Source organism: Aedes albopictus, chromosome 3, assembly GCF_035046485.1.
Source record: "Aedes albopictus strain Foshan chromosome 3, AalbF5, whole genome shotgun sequence".
NCBI lineage: Eukaryota > Metazoa > Arthropoda > Insecta > Diptera > Culicidae > Aedes > Aedes albopictus.
The window spans coordinates 276,027,524-276,055,418 of NC_085138.1; the positions used below are offsets into that span (position 1 = coordinate 276,027,524).

Genomic DNA, 27,895 nt, shown 5'->3' on the forward strand with positions numbered 1-27,895 from the left:
TATTGGTGATTTGATGGTGCATGAAGAAGAAGAAGAACGATGGTGTTTTGAAAAATCCTATCCCTACCACACAGGAGAAGATTTTAAAATGTCTCTATAAAATCTAAAACAAAATCTAATTAAAAACGTTTTGATGTACGGTGTAAGACTTTGGACGGACTACATATTGAACGTATAAATTTAAATTTAACATTTTTTTTCTTGGTAAGGTACTTAATTTGTACCAATCACCAATTGGGTTTTTAAAATTAAGAATAAAATAATGATTTTTTGATTTTATTCGAAAGAGCACCTTTTTTTAAGCCAGTATGATTTTTTTCAGATTTTTTAAACTTTATTTTGATACCTTAAGCTTCAATTACAAAAAGATTTTTTGAAATCACCTTTTGACAGCTGGGCAATTGCTTGACAGCTCCGCCCAGTACGAAATGCGACGAGGGGTGATTCGACAAATCGATCCCATACAAACTTTAAATCGATTTTTAAATAGGTTCCCGGGCACCAAAGTTCATGAAAATTTGGATTTCGGCTCAGTTTGGCATGTATAGATTGTGAATTTGGAATTATCTCAACACCACTAAAGAAGCCAATTGGGTTCTTTAGGGGTATCCAGATTATTGCATAATCGGAATCTCCGTCCAAAAATTAGTCGAAATCCAGAATTTCATCATTTTTGGTGCCCGGGAACTATTTTTAAAATGCATTTAAAGTTTGTATGGAGAAAATTTTTTGTTCGGAGTGAACTGTCACTTTATCGATTGAACTGTCATTCTAGCCACGGAAATTGAAACTGTTTTGTTCATTTAACCATCAAAACAAAGAAATTGGAACGCAATAAAATCACCTAATACTCAGAAAAATGAGCTCTTTCAATTAGGCTAAAGAAAATGGCAATATTTAATTCACTAAACAACCCAATTGCAGCTGGTCTATGGAAAATTCCACGTGTATGGCAATTCGGGTTTTTTCTTAACTCACGATGACCAGATCGGTTCAGTCGGATTTGTTTTTGATGGAAAAAATAAATCTGGATCAAATGAGATCAATATTGTCAAAATCGGAGAAAATTTATCGCAGATATAACCATTACATAGTTTACCTTCTTTATTTTATTGTCTGCTGTTTCATATTATGAAGTAAAAAATAAAGGCATTGTAACTTCTAGAAATTTCATCAGACTCTTCCGTATTTTTTATTTTATTCATTGCTATAATTTGAGTTTTGGGTAAATATAGCATCATAGCTATTGATATGTTTATCTTTGTATTAATTTCCTTCTTTCAATATCCCAGTTCCGTTACGGTGCCAAATTCCTATCACTTTTCTACGATTCCTAATTCTTATAGGTTAAGTAAAATTTTAGCTTCAAAAAGTGATACATCTGCAAATGAGTTCTTTTTATCTCAAAATTGAGTAAACTTAGTTGAATTTATATGTCATTTTAACAGTACTGTTATTCTAATCTCTAATTATAACGTCAAAAAGTATCGAACAGACTATGTATTACGAAGTAATGAATGTTAGTGAGAGTGGAGATAGCAAATATGGTACCTACTAAATAATTCAAATCAATAAAAATGTCAACTATACAGACAATTCTGCTCAATTGATGATTGCATTTGTCTATTATAACTTTTTTCTTTCGGTCTATTATTATTCGATCATATATTGTTTGACATTATGTCATAAATATCTTTTTTCATTACTAAAAATAATCTAAAACAGAATAAAACTAAACAGCATCTGCAGAAGGAATCATATCGGCATATGATATAATTACCTTTTACCTTCGCTCACGTAGGTACGTGTATAATCGCCGTTCTCACAACGCGAACAAAACAAAAAATTAAATAAAATCATCTCCGTCTGGAAAGGATCTTTGTCGCCGCCAAAATGCACCCCATGACGAAGCTCAATCATAAATAGTCGACTAGCAACTTTTTCGTCGTTCTCTTTGTTCCGAAACAGCCGACGACGGGCCCTGCGAACGCCACCACTGTTATTGGTGTTACAGAGCACATGTCTGCGCACCGCGATAGCGCTGTTGGTAAAAGAGAGAGGTTCATTGTTTGATCTTGCATTCAAATCTCTGTCTATTTTTGTCCTGCGACTGGCAAACATGAAATGGGGGAATAGGGAAACTGGCAATACGTAGAACCAGTAAAGCTTCTATCGTCCTTCACTGCAAGTGCTGTGATAGCCTCATTGGCAAAGGCGACTGAAAATTTACGATAGCAGGATTGGAGGTTCAAATCCCGTCCATGTTTGTAAGTTTTATAATGAATTCCAATTTTTTTTATGTGACCTATTATTTTCTAAAAATAGAATAACACACTCAAACTAATTATCCAAAAATGAGTAAAAAAAGTTAGTTTTTACCCTAATTTTGCTTTCGGAATGTTATCAATAACTCTTTAATATCAAAATTTGTTATTGAAATATTTCCCAAATTCACTGTTATTAAGTTGTTATTGCCACTAACAAAACATGTTATCAAATTGATTTTTCAGGAACAAATTTTTGCTATGTGACTTGTTATTTTGCCGCTTATGACAGACAAGTTTATAACTCAATATGTTATGTTAATAACATGAAAATTACTAATTCCATTATGCAGTTATTTTGCCAAAATAACGCATTTTGTTATGCTGTTGTTATTCTCTTCTGCTCGGGGAGGAGAAGAGTAATCCTGGCTTTTACTTTTGTTGTAGAAGACGGCCTCAGACCTACACTACCCTAACCTTCTGTTAGGGTGTCTGTTGAGCAGATTATCCCCCTATGGTTAAGAAGGAAAAAAAAGGAGGGCCTTAGCATCAACCCGTCAAAAGTCGTAATTCGGCACCAACATTTCAAAAGGGCGTAACTGCTTTTGCAACCAATGCCTTCTCACAGAGCTGTGGGTCGTATTTCATTCATCTCACGCAATTCACATCCATTAATCGAAAGAGGAGGATTTTATCTTTCTATTTGTGCTAGTGGATTGCTCGAGAGGGATGGGATACGCTCCACAGCTTTGTGAGAAGGCATTGGTTGTAAATGCAGTTACGCCCTTTTGAAATGTAGGTGCCGAATTGTCCCTTTCACTAGGAGAAGAAAGATCAACGTAAAGCTTTTCGGCTTGGAGGAATACAACTTCATCCTAGTGATCGAGTTAAATACTTAGGTTTGACTCTGGATGCCAAACTATGTACTATAGCTTTAAGAAATGAAACAAAAACTGTATGTATATGTACTAGTCTACGTTGTTTGACGAAACTGAATAAATAAATAAATAAATAAATAAATAAATAAATAAATAAATAAATAAATAAATATATAAATAAATAAACTGAACTGGAATGCTCAAATTGAGTCCGTGATCGGAGGATATCATATTGGCGACCCTGCCATAACATTTAGAGGTTTTATTTGTGTTTTCAAGGAAACAAGGGTGCCGATAAAAATTGTTTTCAGAAAGTGAAGAAAAATAAAATAATAGATTGTTTCGAGGTGTATGTAATGTGAGTGCCAGGAAGTGGCTCTTAACTAGTGAAAGGTGGTCCAAGACGGGTTGACGGCTGTAGCAATAGCAAAAGATGATAACAAAAATAACAACATGATAAATCCGATAACATAATTTATTAGTGATATGACTTTGTTATTTGCCTTTGCTCGGGTATCCAGTACAATTCGTGTGGCATTATTACCAATTTTACAGGCTGATTACGATATCACTTATGAGAGATCATGCAACCGGTGTAAATGACAAATCGTTGCGTAGTATCTAGACTATTCTCACACGGTTCACCTCTACGCACTTCTATTTACGATCCAAGTCACGGAGGGCAATTAATTAAAAGTACTTATTGCCATTCCCACGAGGGTGTTACTCTTGGTGATGATGCTACACCTCGATAAAATTTGAATATCAAAAACAACTCACTGGCAAAACGGCTGTTCGTACAGGTAGGCTCGTCTGCCGCAGTTCATTTCAATTTGGCTGGCAATCTCAATTAAGATTTTAATACCCATTATGCAATCTAACGAACAATACCACTCTGCGCCAGGTGAGTGTGTGTAAGCGTGTACTGGTTCATCATTTGATGCATTTCATCTCCAGACCATGCCTATACGTCTTCGCTCCAACCTGACACACAACATCGTCTGCCTGATGAAGCATTATTTTCTGCGCTTTTGATCCATATCTACATGATTGACCATTATGAAGCGCTGCAAGCTTAACCATGGTATCGTACCCAAAGCGGTGACACTGATTCACATCGTGCTCCATAAACCACGATCACTGCATGATGATGAGTTTGTCGAAAATTAGCCTCCCTCTGAAAACGAAGATGATGGGGAAAATGACGAAAGCAGATTAAACTTCCTCTCGGTAGGTGGCTGTGATGAGAGCAGCAGTCTGTGGTTCCTACTGCGAAAATCTCCGGGTGATCTTCAATCATGTGGTGTCTTCGCGGTAAACAGATTGCTTCATTTTTTTTCGATTAAGTAGACGGTCACTTGTCTAGGGAGACGATGCATTTAAGGGGCAAAGGCCATCTAAGCTGTACGTTAACAATTGTAATATTAGAAGCATTCCCAGCCCAAAACACGAAACAATGCAGTGGTAGACATTCGTTTAGTCGAGGCATATCTTTCTTATGTTTTCGCTACTGCAATAATTTTATTTTTTTTTTCAATTTTTGGTGGATCCAGAATTCTTTTGGCCGAATTGTACAGTTTTTAGAATTCCCTAATGAAAACTATCAAATTTCGAAATAGTAGTTTACGCAACAAGGTGCAGAATGAAGATTTTTACAGCACGAGTCGTACACTTATCCAACGAGGCTTGCCGAGTTGGATAATTACGGCGAGTGCTGTAAAAATCGAGTTCTGCACCGAGTTGCGTACAACGTTTTTTGCAATTTCATAAATTACCATTTGAGGATAGTTTTCAACTAAACTTCTTCATCAAATTGCACACTGATGTTCAAGCCATGTGTAAGAAAGTCTAATCATAGCAGGTTATACTGTGCAGTTGTCACAATTATGCAAACCTGCGTCCAGAAAGCATCAAGAAGTTGACCAAAACTGAAAACAGTGCTGTAATGGTTCATAACGCAACGCAAATCAGTGCTGTAATGAACCATTACCGCACTGATAATTTGGTGTGGGAAAATTGGCCTTTTCCTGTCAAATTTGCGTGAGGTAAAACAGCCTATTACGATGAGAAATTGCAAAAAAAAATGAAACAAAATAATTTTGTATGGTGATCTAAATTAAAGAACGGCTTGTAAATCATAAATTTGATCGTTTTCAGCAGTGTTGCCATATTAATTTTAAATGCATCTCATATACGGGGGGTGGTCAAAATGTTTGGGATAGGCATCTTTATTTTCCCTCACAAAAAAGTTAAACATGCTGTAACTTTTCATAGAGTGCATCAAAATTTCTCAAATTTTGATTGTTTGTCATCCAATTATATGTGCATCACTGGTACAAACTTGAGCTCGATTGGTTGAACTTTCACGAAACTAGAACCTTTTTAGTAAAAAAGAATTTTTCAGGCAATTAATTTTTGAACTATCATATCTCGGCAACCAGTGAACCGAATTGAATGAAATTTTTAACGTTTATCAGCAATATATTGATACTTAAAATGACGTCATAAAATGTAATATTTTCTCACGACGAATAAAGTTGTACCGGTTTGACACCCATATAGAGGAAAATATGTCAAATTTACAATACCACACAAAACTCACTAAATGTGTTCTTCCTTTAATCCAAATGGGCTCTAATATATCTTAAAAGAGATATCTTCAGAACAGAAGTAAACAATCTTTGGAAATCAGAACAAAAATTTAATGACATTGATGTAAAAAAAATATTTTTTTTTCGAGAAAGATTCAAAAAATATCAATCGATGATAACTTTTTTCAACGTTCAAAAAGTACCTATATTTTAATTAATTGGGGAGCATAAACATATTGTTAATAAACGTTAAAAATTTCATTCAATTTGGTTCACTGATTTCCGAGTTATGAAAGTTCAAAAATAAGTTGTCTAACAAATAGTGTTTTACGAAAACGGTTCTAGCTTCGCTAAAGATTAACCAATCGAGCTCAAATTTGTACCAATGCAATGATGCACATATAATTGGTTGACAAACAGCCAAGGTTGAGAATTTTTGATGCACTGTATGGAAAGTTACAGCATCTTGAACTTTTTTGTGAGAGAAACAAAAGTTGATAATTGAATTTTATTGGCTTTTCTCTGTGAACTTAATACTAATAAAAGAAGGAAGGAGTAACGAAAGTAATGAAAGAAACGGTGGATAGAATCCCAAGTGTGCGACGGGAGGAATTGAATAGAAGTTTAGAAGAAACAATAGAAGAAATTGAATAGAAGTTTAGAAGAAACAATAGAAAAAATTGAATAGAAGTTTAGAAGAAAATTAACAGAGGGCCATAATTGAACAACAAGATCACAACGACGACCCCTTTGCCTAACGTCCTGGTTTTGAACGGCTAGGTACTAGTAGTTTGATGATGACTACTAGCCCTAGACAGGCAAAGAAGAAAAAAAGTTGCCTATCCCAAACATTTTGGCCACTCCCTGTACGTAAAGCCTGTACCCGCAATAATCGGGACACAGAAGTACGGTTGTAGCTCTGTAATGAATCGGTAAAATTGGCCAAATAATTGACTGACAACTCTTTGGTGTATGTTTATTATTATTATTTTTTTTGGGATTTGAACCACTGGGACCATTATTGTGATCTATTGTGGTATACCCCTGTCTAATTTTGCATTCATACAGATGACAAGTCACCATTTAGGGTAACCGCCGTTTGCTGAGGATGCAAAGTTGCCCAATCTGGTATAATTCTAAGAATGAACTCTATAACTAAATAGGGATTTTCCAACCAAAATTCAAAAGAACTTACGACTTTCATGTTGAAATATTGTCTTCTATGCACAATTAATACTGGACAGTCACATAATAAATGTTTTGAGGTCACAGTTACAAAAACGACAGATATCAGTTTGACACCGGTTAATCTTTTTCAAATGATATGTGGCCGGGCAATGTCCTGTGAAGAGCCCAATGATTATGCTCAGAGACTTTTTATTTAGATTTAGTAATTTTTCTGTAATTTTACTATTTGACTTTATAAACAGTTTTGACTGCCTTGCATTTTTCGTTGCAATCCAATTCGACTGTATCATTTGATGTTTATTATTTGTGCCAAATTTCATAAAAATCGATGCATTTCTTCTAACTGTGGATAAAAAACAAACAGACGTGGTTTTAAGCATTTTATACAATCATGACCAATTTTCATTCACATAATAGATGGTTCTTTTACGCTACAGTTCAAAGTTCTGTGATGAAAATTATGAAATTTCGTTAGCAGTTATGATACTTATAGAGACACATTCTTGCAAAATTTCATCAACTTTGATCAATTGGTTTGAAAGCTACTGGTGTTGATAGGGGTGAGTGTTGATTCGTTTTTTTTCATGTGCGATGTTTACCTATTCAAAACTTTTGAATTTCTCTGCTAATTTTCATTAAAATTTCCCCAGATGATAATTGGTTATGTGTATATTATGCCGGCAAAATTTGATGATTATTGGTATAGTACTTTCAATAGTACAATCGAAACAATAGAGGGTGCTGACTAATTACTGTCTGAGGGGCTAACATCAAGTTCAGTCTCAATGCATATTTCGACTATACAATTGTTGTTAGCGCATCGATTTTTTGAAATTTTGCCTATGTAACAAATGTATATTGAGACGTTTGTGTTGGAAATTTCAGCCATTTCCTTTGCCAAATTCAAAAGTTACAGTGTTGACAAGTAAAACTAGGGGCTGTACAAAATTCAATGGCGCACATTCTACTCTTTTATTGCTACAACAAAAAGTACTGCACCGATCCACATGAAATTTTGTAGGTGAAATGAACACATCTTAAGATGTTATTAGGCCAAATTTGAACAATTTTAATGTATCTATTGCAGAGTTACAGCTTTATTTCTGTGTCCCGATTATTGCGGATACAGGCTTTATGTCACAATTTTAAAAATGTTTCCAAATTTAGATTTTTTGTAATTATTTTCATCTGAAGGGTTTCAAAAGATTCTAATATAACTATCATGACGAGTGCAGGTTGAAAATTTACGAAAAAACGAAGTATTTTTACAGAAAAGAATGGCGCAAATCATAAACAATCACGTTTTTAAGTATTGTTTTGATGAAATATGATACTATCACTTGCATTAATAATAGCGTTTACGACTTTTACGTCTTCTAATAGCTTCCAATATCTTCTAGACTGTATTCTGGTTGTAATAACATACATTCGACGCCTCACATTTTGAGAAATGGCACCAAAAGTATTTAAATTTCTAGCATTAACTACTTGTTCATAACTTAGACGTTATTTTCAAATTAATCATGTTAAAAATGAAAGGTGTTTGTATGCCACGAATAGGTTCGGGTACGGGTCAAAGGATCTACACAATTTTTTCAGTGTTTCATTGGTGCAGGGCTCCAACGTGTTCATATGAAAAAATAATTTGAAAAATTGACCGGGAACGCATCGAAAACTTGAAATTCCGTTTTGCGAGGCATTTTTCTACAAAGCTGCATGTCAAAAAACACAGTAGGATGGTAGAACGACGTTTGCCGGGAAAGCTAGTTTATAACATATTTCTTCAAACTGAACGAAATAAGCCAATTGTTTGACTATGTCATGCATTTTTGTATGAACATCTGCTCGTCAGTTGCTCTTACTCCCGAGAGCGGCTGGCACTTGACCCTCTTCTGAGCTCGCATAGCTCAAAACGGACCCGGATAATTGGATATCGGCGAACGGCAACCCATAATGGACGACCCCCAATCGGACTGGAAACGGAACAATAGCCACACATCATTTCACCATCGTGCTCATCATTCTACCAAGGACAGGGTAGAAAAGTGAAAAGCAGCACAAAGGTAAACCAGTTCGATATAGTAGAATAAGAATATAATAGAATACATTTAGGCGCAGTACAAAGTGTAAGTGCAGCCGCCAATTGGAATCGCTCACGTAGTGCCGTAGTGGACAAAAGAGCTGTAAAATAGGTTAAGTGGTTAAGAATGAAAAAAGAGGGGGTAAGTGATGTGTATTGCGAAGAATGCCCGGCTTTTCTACGGTCAAATCCCAATCCCAAGTAACCACGGTCAAATCCCAAGTAAAGCCTTATTCCAGGCAGATATACGGTGATTGCTCTAAAATCATTACTTTACATGAACACTTAAGGACATACTTGTAAGAATCCCAAGATGGCCGCCACAATGGCCGACTTTGGCACCTACTCACGATTTTGACGGCACAAATCTCTTCGTAAACAAAACCAGCGCACCTGATCTTTTTATTTGAAGCTTATTACTAGTGAGCAAAAACAGAATAATAAAAAGCAATGTGTTTTTAAGCTTGCTTCTTGAGATTTGTGCGTCTGAAGTTCTGATGCACTGTTGAAGCGGGATTTCAAGACGTTTGTCCTTAAAGTTGCTTTAAAGTGGAATTGACAATCATGCGACTGTTCTAAGATTATACCAGTATAATCTCAATTTGATTCTAATTTTGCCCATTTCCACTTTAAATCAACCTTAAGTTTGCATGTAAAGTAATGATTGCTCTAAATACACCGTATAAAGCTATGTTCAGTTAGAATCCGGAATCATGTCACATTTTCTAGTGGCGCTCTCAATGAACATAATCATCATTCTTTTGCAGCACTCAGATCATACACTAATCCTCTTTAAATGGTGAAAATTTCATCGATTTTTTTGCAACGAGTGAAAAGTTATTTCAGATTGAAGACAAGAGGAGGAAAAAAATCTTGCACAAACAAGTTAAAAATTTAGCGTGGTCAGATACGACAGTCGCGAAAAATGTTAACATCGTCAAAACCATTATGTGTTATGTGCACAGATGTTGTTAACCATGGCATAAGGAAGTGTCCTCGGAAGAAAAAAGCTTGGGTCCATTGATAAATCTGCTTTGAATTTGAAGATTTGGCAAGAAGTTCGAACTCTGGGCATGGTTTTTTCGCAACAAGATGATGAGAACCAATTCATACAAAGATGACAGCCTCAAGAATCGCGTGCTGCTTTTCAAAAACGCACACAAGGGATATGTAGAGGTTTTACCTATTTTGATGAGCTGCCATGACAGCCGGAGACGTTCAGTGGTATCGTCACAGATGAATAGTGTTTATCAGCGAAAAAAAATAAATTTCGCGTTTTCTCAATTCACTGAATTGCCCCTCATTTCGCAATAAAAAAAAGTTTGGCAATTTTTCTTCGGAATCCTAGTCAGACTGATTGTTGAACAAACGTGCGGAAGGGGTTGTTGCTAAAATTTACCACCGTTGTGCAGATTTTTAGAGAGGTCAACACTGAAAAAGTGAGAAAATATGTGAAAAATAAAAATAAATAATTTCAATGATATTTTTCCATGAAAGTACAATAAATAACCTTTGTTTTGAGGGCTTCACCTTTTATGTTTGTTATTCCATCCCTAAGATATACGTGATTTTGTCATTCCGGATTCTAAATGAACATCGCTTTAGCTGCATGCAATAAGGCTTCAACGCCGTGGTTACTTGGGATCTTAATTTTTGACCGTCCTATGTAGCATAGTGTCATGTACTGCTGTGCCCAGCATAGTTGGTCCATGTTCTACGAGATTCCCAATTAACAACTATGCTGCACACGGCAGTGTAGAAGGTATGACGGAAATTGAATTCATGATGTGCCCGAAATAGACGCGGATTAGATGAAAATAGAATTTGAGAGGGCCCATATAGCCGAGGCGGTAAACGCACGGGTATTCAGCATGACCATGCTGAGGGTGACGGGTTCGATTCCCGGTCGGTCCAGGATCTTTTCGTAAAGGAAATTTCTTTGACTTCCTTGGGCATAGAGTATCTTCGTGCCTGCCACACGATATACACATGCAAAATGGTCATTGGCAGAGGAAGCTCTCAGTTAATAACTGTGGAAGTGCTCATAGAACACTAAGCTGAGAAGCAGGCTTTGTCCCAGTGAGGACGTTACGCCAAGAAGAGAGAGAGGAGAGAGGAGAATTTGAGGGGAATTACTCAATATTATTATTTTAAGGAAGTAGTAGTTCTTTTACAATATATTTTAACATGATATGAAAGCAAATTTATGAAATTGTCATTGAAATTAAACTGGCGATGGGGCATTAGGCGAGCTGCAATAATAAACTCGATCATTATTGGTCGGTGCTTAGTATGACGGGAATCAGACAAAAACCCAACAACTAATTTTCAATTATAGGACTCTGTGTCCTATTTTATTTATTTCAGTGTCAATAATTTATGATTGAGAAAGTATCTCATTGCAATATAATAGTTGAAAGAACATCTTTGTTGAGAAATATTTGTTTTTTTTAGGTTAACATGGTAAATTGAAACAGTCACCCACTCATTTGATTAGTGCAATTTGGTGGATCTAATTAAATTTCAACATCCTGACCCATGTTTTGAAAACATTCATGAAATAATAACCCCTGCTTTGTTTCGCCCTGGACATCGCACACCTTTTTGCCTACTGTCGGTCTTATGATGATGGATGATGATGTTGTTAATAACGATGATGACGGAGCGATGGTACCAAACCATCAATTTTGACCATATTGGTAGAATTAGTTTGCTAATGGATCGTTTGTACACACGCACTGAACTGACTGTGGGTAAGGAGAAAGTGATTGCATTTGAGAGATGCGACGAGTCATACCTGGGAAAGGAGGCACGCAAATCTGCCCGCAATTTTGTGAGCAGGTCTGTTACGGAACCAAACTGACGCAGTGTCATTTCACTGTCCATTTCCGGTGGAGCTGGTATGGGCGATCTATGTTGGAAAAGTATTATTTGTGATGTTGGAAAAGTGTGTTTTTTAGGGCTCAAGCCGGTGATTATACCTGTACTCCGAATTTTTGTGCGGAAGTGTGTGAGATCGGTTGTCGGGAAGTTGTTGTTGCTTATCATTTTTGACTTCTTCGCCAGGTGATGTATCGTAAATGGATTTGAAGTTTCCATTTGTTCCGCGGCGGCCGTATTTTTTCAACGAAATAACGTAGTCCTCCGGGTTGAACACTGGTGGACGCTGGTTCTCTTGCTGGAATGGTAAAATGAAGATTGATTGAATATTATTGCACTGAGTAAACACCATTGTAAGTCTTTTCAAACTAATAGTAAATAGAAATCCTAGAAGAAAATCGAAAAGGGATTCCTAGAGATTTTTTGAAAAAAATCTTTTGGAACTCCTGCGGAATGCCGGATGATACTTCTCTTAAAATTTCTGCAGAGATTCCCCTACAGATATCTCCACGAATTCGTATTGAAATTCCTGTCATGATTCACCCAAGAATTTCTGCAAGGTTCCTCCAGGATTTTTTCTCAGTTCACCTCTAGAAATTCTTGCTGGGTACTTCCAGGAACTTCTACTAGGACTTCTCCAGAAATTTTTGCAGGGATTTCTCAAGCAATTTCAGAGGGAATTTGCTCTCGAGAGTCCTTCAAGAACTCCTGAAGAATTTTCAGCAGGTATTGCTTGAGGAATCCTACCAGCATTCCTGAAGCAATCTCAACAGATATTCTCAAAGGCATCTTAAGAGGATGTCTAGTAAGAATAATGCATTTAAGGAATTTCTAAAAACAAATGTCACATATAATTTCTGTAGGAATCCAAGAATAAATTACAGCAGGGAATCACTGCATAAATACCAACTAGAATTTATAAAGGTAAATCCTGGATTTTTTTTTGGTTTTTATTTCTGTGTATTTCAGTTTAGGCTAATTATACAGGCTTAGGTAATCTCTGACTAATTCCTGAAGAAATCCTAAAAAATCTAGAGAATCCACAGGACGAACATCTGGAAGAGTCTTTTGAAAACCCCTAGAAGACCCACAAGAGGAACTTCTGGAGAAATCCTACGGATAATTCCTGTAGGCATCAACCCAACAATGGGCATTCCAAGGGGAATTTCTTGAGAAATTCCTTGGAGAAATCCGCGAAGAAACCTCTAAAGGATTTTTCGAAATCATCTACGGAGAACTCTTGAGGAGTCACAAGGATAATTTTTAGACGAATCTTAGCAGCCATTCCTGGAGGGCCTGAGAGGCCTTCGGGAGGAATTTTTGGAGCAATCTCTGGATGAATAACAGGAGGAATTCTTGGAAAAACCTGACAGTGGATTCCCTGGAGGAATCTTTGGAAGAATTGCTGAAACAACCTCAGCAGAAATTTCAAGAGAATCTCATCAGTCATTTCTGGAGGAATTCTATGAGGAATCCTTGAAGAAATCCAGGAATGCCAAATGGGATTCTCCAAGAAATTTGGGCAGTGATTGCTCCAGAGGTTTCCCCACGGATTCATATACAAATCCTTGCTGGGATTTTCCACGTATTTCTTAATAGATTTTTTTCCAAGGATTTCTATACAAGTGATTCCTTTAGAGATTTTATCAAGAGTATTTTCATCTGAGATTTTACCATTTATAAGATTTATACAATTGCAGAGACACTGTCAGTTTTATTTGTTTTCATAAAATTGAATCAATAGGTTCAATAGGTTCAAAATAGAAATTATGGCAACGAAAATTCCCGCGCAAAAAAAGTATTTGGTGTGAGTGGATTTCCACCGGGAATGCTGGGAAAATTCTAAGAAAAGAATCTGTAGGAATCTTTGTAGAAATCCCAGAAGGAATTTTGGAGGGAATTTTGCAGGGCTCCGGCCCCCCACATTTTAGGGGCCCCACAAAAACCATTTTTGGTTGCTACACGTTATCTTTATTTTCCATATTGCTTAAGTACTATTCGTAAACATAGAAAAACTTTGTTGCTCAATCGAATTTGTACCTTTGCGGGGCATCCACATCCGCTCGGGCTTCGGTCACCACAATGCTTAATCCGGGCCTGCCTACCTTTTCAAAAATGTTCTCTGATTCTCAAGTTCACCATCCTAAAAGAAGTAACTGGTCAAAATTTCAGCCAAATCCATTGAAATTAAGGGGTGCATCAAATCAATTTTGTGTTTTTCGACTTTTTTTGAACTTCAAAAAATCATAACTACACTAAAACTTGTCAAAACTTAATTCTTTCGGCAGAAATTGGAAGCTATACTTGTTTTCTACAACTTCTCCGAACAACGTGAGCCAATAAAATTGAAGGAAGCATGTGCAATTATCACATTTGTAATCAGAAAAATCTTAAAAAGTTTGTTTTTAGATAGATTTCGTTCTGGAACACCCTAATATACGTAATAAGCTTGATATTTTAAAACGGCATCATATTCTCTAACGTTTTTTGGTTATTTGCTTCTTTGGCACCAATGCTGTAGGAGTTGAGCAAAAAATATTAAAAATCAGGCCTAAAAACTAGCTATATCTAAGTTCAGAACCCTAATATTAGAAAATGTAGATTATTGTTTTCCAACAAATTTCATCATAAGGACATTATGTTTAAATTCTTATATTTACGGCGTTAAAGTGATAGAACCATCTACTGTGATAGAACCATCTACTGTGATAGAATGATCTACTGATGATTTTGCGATCGTTTAGTATGAGTAGGTGATAATAGCGTACTATCGCCATATACAGTGTATCAAACAATTGTCCGTACAGGGCATTTTTTTTTTTATTATCGTACAAAATGGGCCGAAGGGTCTAAGATTTTCAAGAAACTTTTTCCATAGGCGGGGCTCATGGGTATATGAACAAAAAAAAAAAAAATTGAGGAAAATTCAGAGTCGCCTATTTTGCCGGAAAACTCAGGTGGAAATTTTTTGTTTTCCCCTGACACTACCTACTTTGAAAAATCATAACTCAAGAACGAAGCATCGTAGAAACAAAGTTTTTTTTTAGAAAATGAAAACATATTTTCTCAGAAATCCAAAAAATATATGAACTGGAAAAGTTTTCCCACAAAATATTCCACAGTTGAGATAATTCGTAAAGAAAAGCCGGAAAAAGTATGTTCGAACTCGTGGAAAATTTTCGAAAAAATATTTTTGAGAAGGTTATTTCATAAGCTTTAATTGCTGAAATTTTTGGAATGCACTTTTTTTTCGTTTTTGAGTTATGGCCAATTTTGTTGAAAAATGGCCAAATGTGCCATAAAAGCCTTTTCTTTGAAAAATCATAACTCAAGAACGAAGCATCGTAGAAACAAAGTTTTTTAATGAAAATGAAAGCAAATTTTCTCAGGAATCCAAAAAAAAAATTAAATGGAAAAAGTTTTCCACAAAATTTTTCGCCGTTGAGAAAATTCATAAAGAAAAGCCGGAAAAACTCCGAAATTGTCCGAACTCGTGGAAAATTAAAAAAAAATGTTTTTGAGGAGGTAATTTTATATGCTTTGATCGCTGAAATTTTTGGAATGCACTGAATTTTCGTTTCTAAATATGGCAAAATTTGTGAAAAATTACCATATAATATAGTCTTACACGGTCATTTTCACATAATTGACCATAACTCAGTAACAAGAAAAAAGTACATTCCAAAAATTTCAGCGATCAAAGCATATGCTACAGTATTGGTATTGTACCATTTGGGCAGGTGTTTCTATTTTGGGCACTTGCCGCTATAACTAAGTCAATTTCAAACCGATTGATTTGAATTTTTGTACAGTGTTAGATACTGTGCGTGCCTAACTTTATACAAAATTTTGAATCAATCGGTTTGAAATTGACTTAGTTATAGCGGCAAGTACCCAAAATAGGTATACCTGCCCAAATGGTACAAGACCCTACTTTGATACTTCCTTCAACTGTGTATGGAAGCCGTTTTTGAAAATATTACTTTGTTATTTTATATATAAAAAAAAAAAACAATCCAAATCCAATAAATAGGGTTTGTGTGCCATCAGCAATCTCACGCTCCCATATTCATCCTATGACACATTCCACGCGTTACGTTATGTGCGAGGATCAAACTTTTGCTTCCAAAAATTTAAATGTATATACATGCTAACCAGCATATCAAACGATCGGATTTGAATAGATGATTTATTTTATGCATTGTAGTTGGGAATTGAACCTTTGTACTACGAAAGAAATAAAAAAAAATACAGCGTAACGGGATACCATCACAATAAATGACGAATTTTGACCGAACGCCAAGGAATTTGCTACTTTATAGAAGTAGTTTTCAAAGGTTTAGGTACTTTTAGAAGAATATAAATAATAATCTTCATTTTGGTGCATCAAAATCGATACTAGGAGCCCGGAAATATCGTTCAATGAAGTTCAAAAACCGCGGTGTTGAAGTGCGTGGAATGTCTCCTATTCGAAAATAAACGATTACGGCACCGATTGATTCTGTTCGTTGTGTTTACATGAGTGCTCACTTCTAACAAAAAATACAAAAATAAGAAACAAAACAAACAGCGCTTCAATCCCTTGTTTTTTCGTAGGATGAAAATGGGAGCCACATGCTTAATAAGGGAACTTATACCCTAGTATTAGTCATAAAAAAAGTCGCAGAAAAAAAAATTGTTACAAGTCTATAAAACATTACTATCACTACTGATAGATCTACAATATTTCAACCAGTAATTCACGGCGCATACCTTGATGTTAGAATTCCAGCCCAGGGTCATCTCGTTCAAATCCGGTGGGCCTATCTGTGTGCCTCCGGGAGGACTTTTCCCGGCGCTTGGTGCCATCTGGTAGGAGCAGTACGATATGTCACTGAAACGAACGAACAAAGAAAAAAAAAACAATTAGTGGGTTGAGCACAAAATAGACGTAGAGCTAGTGAGTTTGTAACACCGACCACCAGATCATAATCATGATCTGACTCGTGATGATCATCCCGAAAGCCACACCGCAAATCGGAATCAATGAGTTATTGCTCGGCAGTAATAATAATAAACGGATGTACGATGAAAGCTGCACGACTTTCATCCTCAGTCGATGCGATGGTCATCAGCGACGCTGGCTGGTGGAAAGTTTCCCTTGGGAGACAAAAAAAAACGTTCGCAGCGGCATGTGGCCAGTAATTCACCGATGAAAGCCATCGTCGTGATGGATAGAAATCGACCTTTGGTGGGTAGCATCTGGCAATTGGTGCTCTATGGTCGTTATGGGTCAGCATGCGGGTTTGGTTTTAGTGTGGTTTTTACAATGAGCTTCGTAGTTCGAGCAATCATATCCATAATGGAATATTTTTCAGTGAGCGCTTTTTGTGAATTTTGTATAAGAAGCTGCTTTGAAGCTATCACCCAAAAGCAAATCAAAGTACTAGCACTTAGAGGTGAAAAGATATTTATGCAACAAGATTAGAAAAAAAGATTTTTCCAGTGAGAGTCGTAATATTATTAAACGAAGCCCAGTGCTGCCAACGTGGAACCACAGGACAAAAATCATACCAAGCGTATTATACATTTTTCTCAACGGTGGATAAGGCTTTTGATCGCCAATCTAGAGACGGCAGATTGGATTCCCGTTCCGGTCGAAACATTTTCTAGACTTCCTGGACATAGTGTATCATTGAGCTAGTATATGTACAAATTCATGCAATCGTAGGCAAAGAAATCCCTTCAATAGGAAATGTAAAAACGCTTAAAACTAAGTTGAAGAGAGGCACGACAAGTAACGGTGGTGCAAGGTTGATTTATTGCATTATCAAATGAAACATATGGTTTTGTCTATTTCAGTGAACGTTATTCAAAGCTATTGCCAGCATTGCTGAAAAAAATCCATAGTTTTAAACCCCTGGATGCCTGCCTATTAGGCCGTCCCTTATTTTGCAAAATTTAGAAATGTTATAAGTTCGTTAGTGGAAAATGATCGTTTTAGCTAAAAAATGATCGTGTCAAAATTTGAAATCCGTATCTCAAGGCTAAGTGGTCCCTCAAGGGGCCTAAAGTTGTCAAAAATTGTATGGGACCAAAAAAACATGAAATTTTTTTCGACAAAACAAATACGCTATTCCATTAAAACCGGTGATTTTAGGACCCTAAAGGCCCAAAAATGTGCTTAGATTTGCGATGTCTCTACTCGTTTCCAAGATATTGACAAAAAACAACTGATAAATCAGCATTTTTTACCATTTTTTTTAGATCGCGAAGGAAACTTACCCTATTTTGTTCAATAACTCAAAAACGAGTAGAGATATCGCAAATCTAAGCACATTTTTGGCCCTATAGGGTTCCAAAATCACCGATTTAGTGGAATAGCGTATTTTTTTGTCGAAAAAAATCTCATGTTTTTTTGGTCCCATACAATTTTGACAACTTTAGGCCCTTTGAGGGACCACTTAGCCTTGAGATACGGACTTCAAATTTTGACACGATCATTTTTTAGCTAAAACGATCATTTTCCACTAACGAACTTATAACATTTCTAAATTTTGCAAAATAAGGAACGGCCTACTGCCTATATGTAAGATAATTGATAAAATCTGCCTTCTCCTCATCGTCGACAGTTTCATCAAAGGGCTAACCTGTTGAAGTCTATATTTTACGTTAAAACCGGGCATGCCTGCTCTAGCCGGAGGTGGTAGAAAAATTACACTCACATTTATATGTTTCATAAATTAAGATGTTGAGCTACGCTGAGACGCCACAGATGAAACTATGGTACCTACTCATCGTTGTGAGGCCCAGCATATGTAATTGGAGATGGAGAGGAAGAAACACAAAAACAACGGAAATAACAGAGGAGAAAAGTGTTGTTTTATGGTCAGGCAAAACTATGAACTTGAATTCCAACGAAGTGGCAAATACATTCTTCTTTATTTTTCAATGACTGTATTAGTATGGTTGGCGACATTTTAGTTTTTTCAATATAGCAAGATTTTGAGTCCGAGACAACCCAAACATCTCTTTGACTTTTACCTATACACTACCTGCAAATCTTGAAAGGGAGATGATTTGATTGGTTTATTTGCTTCGATATGAATGAGGCATTAACAACTTTATTATTGCATGGCTATAGCTATAGTGATCTTCAATTCAAGAACATGCATCCAGTCCATGTGGAATAATCCATTATAATAGTTTTTATTTTTTGCCTTTCTCGTACACTAAGTGTACTGGAAAGGCTATATGTTCACTCCAAAAATGACTTTTTGATAGAAGGCCCGGAGGGTCGAGTCACATATAGCAATCAACTCAGCTCGACGAATTGAGGTGATGTCTGTGTGTGTATGTGTGTGTGTATGTATGTGTGTATGTGTGTATGTGTACAAAAAAACTCACATCACTTTTTGGCAGTAAACCTCAACCGATTTGAATGACCGACGGTTCATTCGACGCGGAATCTGGTCCCATTATTTTCTATTCCGGACCAGTATCCTTGGAAGGGGCCATACATAAAAATGTAACAAACACATACATGCGACACATCAAACTGCGGCATTTCGGATTACCTGATAAACAGTTAGCAAGAAAACAGTCTCAGACCATATCTGAACCAGTAGTGTCCCGGAACCGGTTCCGGGTGTCCCGCCGGAAGTGGCCAAATTTAAAAGTAAACCAAATCCATGCATGCGACATATCCTATTGTGGCAATTTTGATAACCTGATGAACAGGTAGCAAAAAAACAGTCTCAGACCATATCTGAACCGGTTGTGTTCCGGAACCGGTTCCAGATGTCCCGCCGGAAGTGGCCAAATATAAAAGTGAACCAAATCCACTTATGCGACATATCAAAGCGCGACTTTTTTGATGACCCAATGACTGGTTGGCATAAAAAAGACTCAAACCATATCTGAACCGGTAGTGTTTCGGAACCGGTTCCGGATGTCCCGCTGGAAGTGACCAAAAATTAAAGTGATCCAAACCCGTGTATGCGACACATCAAACTGCGCTATTTTCGATAACCTGATGAGCAGTGAGCAAGAAAACAGTATCAGACCATATCTGAGCCGGAAGTGTTTCGGAACCAGTTCCGGGTGTTCCGCCGGAAGTGACCGTATATAAAAGTTGGCAATACTTTTGCATGCGACACATTAAATCGCAGCTTTTCCGACAACTTGATGACCTGTTATCAAGAAAGTACGCTACGACCGCATTATGGACTGTCAGTAGTGCCGAAATTAGTTCCTGGTTTCCCGCCGAAAGCGGCTAAATATAAAGTTGAACCCAACCCATGCATGCGACACAGCAAAGTGCGGCTTTTGTGATAACCTAATAAACGTTAGCAACCAAATAGGCTTCGACTATTCAAGAGACTATCGGTAGTGTTCCGCAACAGGTTCCAGGCCGAAAGTGAAACCAAACCCATACATGCGATACCCCATTTAGCTATTTAGGTAACATGATGTACAGTTGCAAGAAAATAGACGCAAGCCATATCAGTGTGTTACGGAACCGATTCCGGGTGTCCCGCCAGAAATAGTCAAATGTAAAAGAGAACTAATACATGCGACATATCAATAACTTATTCAGTAACATGATAAACGGTTAAAAAACAAATCATCTCAGACCTTATTTGAGAGAACCGGTAGTGTTCCAGAACTAGTGACGAGACGAGTAACCCGCCGAAAGTGGTAAACTATAGAAGGGATCCAAACCATAGCGGCGTTTTTTGATAATCTGATGAACGGTCAACAAGAAATTAGTCTCAGGCCACATCTAGAACTTGTAATTATACTTCGGAATCGGTTGCGGGTGTTCCATCAGAAATCATTTATTAGAAGTGAACCAAAATCATGCATGCGATACATAAATAAAATCGCGACTTTTCAAAAAAAAAAAAAAATCCGAGATGAACAATTGACAAGAACATAGTATCAGACCATATTTGAGACAACCGGAATCGGTTCTAGGTGTCCCACCGGAAGTGGTCAAACGTAAAATTTAACAAGACCCATGCAAGCTGCACATGAAAAAGCGGAATTATGAAAGTGAACAAAATAAATGTAAAATCGATAATTCAAATCGTGGCTTTTTGATAGCCTGTAAACGTTGGGTAAGATTATAAGTGAAGAAATGGTCAAAGTTTTCATTTATGCAAGAGAACAAAATCAAGACCAAAGCGATCTCTTCAAATCACACCATTTTAGATTCCTGCGGCGTAAATGTATAATAGGATGGATCAACATTTAATGGAAAAATAATAATTTTATCGCATCAACACCTTATACAGTTTTTTCAATCTTCAAACTCCTTTTGTTTCTAAAATTACTGCTTACATTTTCTGCATTTTTCTCGTTAGGAAGCCAAATTTTACATGAATCGTGTTCCAATGATAATAATATATAGCCTAAAGTGTGCTGAAATAAACATTGGCGAAGATGACAAAGTTACACAAAGATGAAAAGCCAGATAACTATTTTATGAAAAGTGAGAATTTTGCCTTTACCGATCATTTTGCCTATCTCCTGTATTCGACGAGAAAGGCACTATCACCACTAGGTGGATTAATCTGGGTTTTTTTATTTTGCATTCTGACATCCCTAAATTGTCTTGCAAAATAAAGACTACTGCGGCTCAAGTCGAGGCTTGATGAGTGTTTCTAAATTCGAGTTGCATAACACATAGCAGCAGACAGCACTGTTCATATTCAATGACGAGTAATAACCTTTAATGTTCCTATTCCGATTCGACCCGTAGGTACAATTGACATGAAAATGCGGAAATTTGTTTCCGGACAAATCCAAGGCGGCCGATGAAGACGCACACCTGCGTGCTGTGAGCACATGTCCGTCCAGAAAATTTAAACAAATGGTAGTTGGGGAACTGGGGGTAAGACGCCCACGTTAAGGAAGAGTCCAATTTTAACCACGAAACACTTTATAATACACATTTTTTTGGCACTAACATGAAGCACCAATATGTTTCCTTCCAAATGGAAGAAACCATAAACCAGTTTTATGTTTTATTACTGAAAAATTCAAGTTTGAAAAAAAGTTTGATTTTCAGAAATTTAGTTTTAATGCGGGGTAAAACGCGCCACTAGCCACAGCTAACGCCAGGACGCCAAATTGTGTACATATACTTGCGCGCCTGGTTTATTGTCAACTATTATTGTTCGTGAATGGTATACAGTTATTACATAATTATGGATCACCTGTAATTATGGGTCAATTCCATGTAAACGTCATAGTGAGCTGTTTTATCAATAATTACTACAAAATGACGCATGGCTGTGTGATTAGTGAACTTATTAATAGTAAAATTGTGCTGTTGCTTGGTTCCAACTTGTGTTCCACATAATTTGTGCCAGAATTTGGATCTAAATGGCTATTTTAATGTAAATAACTAGGGGTGGGCATTTTACCCCACATATGCCTCAGAAGTTTGGACCCTTGTAAAAAAGTTGTAAGGGTCAAATTCGATACTTTTTCCGCTTGGTACACAAATAATGGGAGTGTGCAAAACAGTTTGTGGGGATAGCGAGAAAAAAAATCTTTTAAATGATGTTAAAAAGTGCAAACATTTGACAGGCTAAAATTACATCAAAAGTAACCAAAATCTTTTTTCGAAGTTTTTGTACAATTTGTTTAGTAAAAATATGTAAACTTAAATGTAAAGAAGCATTTTTATTCTTATTTTAGCGAATGCAATTATAACAAGTACTGAAAATAACGTGGTTTGCCTAAAACAAGGGTGGCGCAACTTGCCCCCTATGGGCGTTATGGCCGCAGTTCCCCTTCAGTTTATAATACAAGCTCCAATGACAGACAATGTGCATTCTTACATGTTGTGAAATGTTAAAAAAACTAGTATGTATAGGCGCTAGAAAAGATCACAGCTTGACCGTTACCAACATAATTAATTCACACATACTTTGTTGAAGTGCCGTAAGCATTCCTCGAAGTGTCTATCAGCTTATGATAATAAATCTATGTTTGTTATGGTCTTAGCCTAGCACCAACAGAATTAAACGATCATTGACAATAAATTTATCAAGTACATAAACCAAACAAATTACAAATAATTGATCGTTGGGCTTCGACTGCAGCGCACTTGGAATACGATTTCAGTAGCTTGGTCTTTTCCTTACATGGGTCAAACCTACTGCCTAGCCCTAAGAAGGCATCGCTAGATCCAACAGCGATTAAATTCATGACTTCAAATTATACGTAAAAGCGCGAGCATGCCTCTGCTTGGAATACCTGGAAGGGGTCGGTCGATAATGCGCATACATAATCCAGCCTAGTCGCGATGAATCGAATTTATGATCATGTTCGAGCTTGAATGTTTATTCTTTCCGTTTTGAAGTTGCCACTTATTATGTGCACTTGCATTGAATGTCTAGTCCATCCATACGATCGCGCGGCGTGATTCTCTACATTATTGTTGCTCTTTTACGACTATCCGGGGCGTCCTATGGGTTGCGGCGATGATGCGTCGCGTGTGCTACTTGGTGCAGCCAGTCAGTAGTAAAAAGAAAGGCCTTCCTCCAAATGCACTTGGTAGGGTGATGGTACACCTTCATGAATGTAATGATCACGTTGAATGGAACCGTTATAGATGGATGAAAGTGGTGAATAGCTCATTGAGGACAGAAGCTTAGGAGGAATTTTTAATCGGCTTATGATTCAAAATTATGGAAATATTTAAAATTGTCAATTTGTATTTGCAGCACTCACTTGTCACATATAGGGTGACGAAGGGTATTATCGGCAGGTTTGTTCTCTTCGTCATGGGGTTTTTCTCAAGTAGCACACTTGTCACAGAAGAGTCACGGCGGCGTAGGTTTTTGTTGCGCAGAAGTCACTGAGACTTACTTCTAACAAATATATACTAACTCGCTAGAAGTAAGTCACAGTGACATCTGCGCAACAAAAACTTGAACCGCCGTGACTCTTCTGTGACAAGTGTGTTACTTGGGTTGTTGTCCAAATTGCTGAAATTTAGATATATAACTCAGCTTGGTTGGGAAGGATTTGAGGTCAACTCTGAGCTCAATAGGTTTAAAAAAAAAAACCCTATGACGAAGAGAACAAAACTGCCGAAAATACGTAAGTTCCCCTATTTATAATATTCAATTTTTATCACCGCAGAGCTTTTGCTCATGTTTAAATTTGACTTATATTATTCATACTGACCCTATCATAAAAAAAGTGGCCAATTAGTAAACCAATAGAGCGTCAATGGGTTGCATTGTGATCTACGACGCGATAAATTTACCATAGACAAAATATAACACGAGGAGAGTAAATTACTTTCCATGTATAAAAAATCGTTATGATATGTTATATTTTAATTTCATCCATTATGTGGGTTCCAAATTTTGTTCATCATCACTCGCTTACAAACTGAGCTGGCGCAAAAGAGTTTAAGGTTTGTATGGGATTTTCAGTCCAAATATATTGGATATTGGATGACCTCCAGTCTCTCATTCAGCACATCGGTTTGACGAGTTCAATTTTGCTCAAAATTGAAAAAAAAAAATGTTGCTCAAAACTTGCGCGCTATATTCAGTCCCTAAATTGCTTCCTGCAGTTTAGTTTGAAAATTTTCCAGTACCGGAGCTGTAGGTGCCGAAGGGCATTTGAACGATTCGGGGGTTCTGTACCGCCCGAATGGTGGTCCAAAAGGTCATCCGGTCGCTTTTCTTATCCAAGAGTACATGCCAGGAACCCTTTTTTAAAATTGGCGAACACTTCCGTTCGACCTAGTTCTGGCAAAATTTCGTCGATTGTCATAAACTGGAGCCGGGGAACCTTCAATGCTTTATTGAGCGGAATTGGGTCCAAGCATATATGAACTAACTTAACAACTGACCCCGTATGGCCACACCTTCTAACCAGAACGATGTAGCTAACCTACTCAATGTGCTGGTTTTCCTTAACGATAATGCTGTCTCATTCGAAGGAAGGAAGGCGATTCGGAATAAATGGATGTTCTGAACGAAGAGAGATACCGACGGGAGCATCCAGAGGTACAAGGCCCGTCTCGTCGTGAAGGGTTGCTCTCAAAGACCCAGCCTGGAGGTGTATTCGTCGCTGACCCTGAATGCCTCTCTCTTCTCGTGCCTTATTGCTATAGGGTGTAAGATCATACAACACCCTTAGCTGCTATTCCGTGTGAGATGCAATCATTGAACCTTGCTCTGTCCTAACACGCTTTTCATGGATTCCATCGCTCTCCTGCGGCCCTGTGTTATTTTCAACCATTTTCAAATGAGCTACATATCGTCTTTCCCTGATTTAATCGACTTAACTATTACCTACCCTCCAACCTTTTTAATAACTTCTTCTGCAGAAAAATCTGTTTCTAAATTGTTATACTTCTTCATCCTTTTGTTTACAACACGGTCTGCTATGCTAATATCACTTTTCTTCACTCTCCTTTTTGAATTTCCTTAAACTTTTTTTTGCCTTGGATACTGCATTTCGGTAACGTACTTCTTCATCATTTAAGTTGGCAGATTCAACTTGGGGTAGTTTTTACGAATTTTTCTGACAAACATCAGTTCAGCAGGAGACCTTCCGGTGGTACTATGGCACGTTGCGTGATATTTGAGCAGAAACTTCCGCTTGTCTGCTCTCTTGGCCTTTCCCAATTCTTGAGCAAACCGCATCCTTTTCAGCAACGATCTGTTTTGGCGTTCCACTTCGCCGTTCATGGCATGCCAAAAAGGTATATTATTTACCAAGGCTATTCTGTTATTTTCACAAAACTTCTTGAATTCTTCACTTTTGTTAGCAAAATTGTGGGCCATTGTCAACACGCATAGTTGAAGGAACCCCATACCGACAGAATATGATGGCAAGTTCTTTGATGGTCTCAGCAGCTGTTATAACATTCATCTCGCAACTTCTATACAGCGACTGTAATAATTTACTATAGTAGACTATAGTATAGTGTATACAACCAAAAAATATCGGACCAAGGAAATCAGCAGCAATATCACTCCATGGCTGATCTGGGATTTCTCGTCGAATCATAGGTCCCGGTGGATTTGGAGTCGATACTAACGTACATCCTTCACACTGTTTCTTCAAACCTATCGAGTTTCACGAATTTCTTGACGTCCATTCGAGGCCATCACACTTTCATTCTCAGATGGCTCTTCATCATTCTTCATGGCTCCTGGTTGACCTTCATGAGCAATACCCTGGATCTCAGACTACTGGGAACGATGATACGGTCCACCCGTAGGAATACAGTATCAATCAGTGAAGAGAATTGTCAGACAAAAGAGGCACAAAACAAGCAACAAAGGAGACGCGGCGATTACTCTTTATCCCAACTGGTAACAGATAATGGCATGATCTCGATTTTTTTTGGTGTACGGTGTATCGCTTCCATATCCTTTCAAAACTCGTGGTGATCCTTTCGTCGACGTTACTACAATGTCCTTCCTGTCTTTCATCATTTTCCACGTTTCCAGCCGAATCAAATTTGAATCTGCTCCCAAATCAATTGAAAACTTCACCGCGATTCCTCCAATAACTCCATCCAAAAGATTTGTTTGGTTTTCTCCATAGAACAGATAATATACCTTTTTCGGCTCCAGAAAATCATTACGCTTATCGATTAGTGAAATACTGTGTAAAGTTGAATTTGGATGATGATTCTGAAGAAGCCATTTTGTGATGACACAAGAACAGGCCTTAATTTTTCGTGGATCTTGCCACTTCTCGCACTTTCTTCTTGGTTTTCTTCATAAGGTTTTGGACAACCGTTCCGACAATGGTTTTGCTAGGGTTGACCCAGTTTTTCTTGAATTTGGTGACGTCCTCTGCTCCTCTATAGAGTGTGTGATGGGATTTCGTCCGGGTGCCGGTGTCGCGAGCTTTTGCTTCAGTCGTTTGATTATTTTTCTTTTTCCCTATTCGGAAGTGAGCATTTCGACGGCGGCGGACCCAGCGTGCATCAGTGTGTGGTGGGATTTCGTCCGGGTGTTTGCTTCGGTGGTTCGTTTTTTTTTCTATTTTCTATTCGGAAGTGAGCATTTCGGAGTTTCGTGAAGCCTCCCGGTCGACGCGGGTGTAGTTGTTCTTTTTTTTCCGCATTTTATCATTATGCGCCGGTGGTGCCTTCGCAGAGCACCAAATCGAAGTCGCGATTTTAAAGCATTCACGTAGATGCAAATGTAAGGGTACATTACATATACACAGTGCTGAAAATTTCATTTCGTCATTTCTAAACTCAACAACCTACAGCTCATTTTAGAACCTGTGAATATGGTAAATGAAAAACTTGTGCGGCTAGATCAGTTCTGCAGGAAAGTCACGGAAAAAATGCCAGTTTTGGAATATTTAAGGTAAATGTCACGGACTACCTTTGAAAAATGCCAGTTGATATTCACGCGCTTGCCTTTGTGATTTGCTCGGCGTCGTGATACACAGACAACCAGCGATGGAGACACATAATGGGTGAGCTCGTTTCATGCTATTATTTTATTGTGAATATTCGTTGTAAAATTACAAGACTGTCTACGTAGACTTTTTTTTGTATTCTCCAAAGCACATTCTGTATAGTCCGTCACTTCAAGTAACGGCGCTGACTCTTTTTTTTCCAGACTATATTAAGTTTTGAGAAGAAACATTGATCGATCATCTGATGTGAATGATCCATTCCATTGCTTTCCGCGTAAAGCGAACAATAGCGCCAAAGTCTTCACGGCATGATTCAAAATCAAGAAGTTATATTATCAAAGTGAATCATGATCCTACGATACATGCTTTAGTAAATATAACTCTAAGCGTCGTGTTCAGCTCATCCCTGTGTGGATTGAACTAAAGACTTCTACCTCATATTGTGGTGAAGACGCGTGACAAGATTTTCCTCACTGTTTAAGTGAGGAAAAATGGTCGAGAGTATCGTGTTGTTCTTTGCTGTGAATGCATCGCTCCTGTATGGAGTGAGTATCCCAGCATAATCATCCGCGTTCGCAATTATCTCGCGCGAAATCGAAAACATTA

At 37.4% G+C, this 27,895-nt stretch overlaps 1 protein-coding gene across 8 annotated transcripts in view; it reads right to left on the reverse strand.

Annotated features, from left to right (window-relative positions):
- The window catches only part of LOC109402320 (uncharacterized), a 397,433-nt gene that overhangs the window by 13,724 nt on the left and 355,814 nt on the right, over positions 1-27,895 (reverse strand). For all 8 annotated transcript variants that reach the window (XM_062860908.1, XM_062860910.1, XM_062860909.1 and 5 more), the window contains 3 exons: positions 16,634-16,754; positions 11,983-12,179; positions 11,799-11,912 (listed from right to left, as the gene is read on the reverse strand). In XM_062860908.1, the coding sequence (XP_062716892.1) occupies positions 11,799-11,912; positions 11,983-12,179; positions 16,634-16,754 (432 nt within the window). The remainder of the gene's footprint in view (positions 1-11,798; positions 11,913-11,982; positions 12,180-16,633; positions 16,755-27,895) is intronic.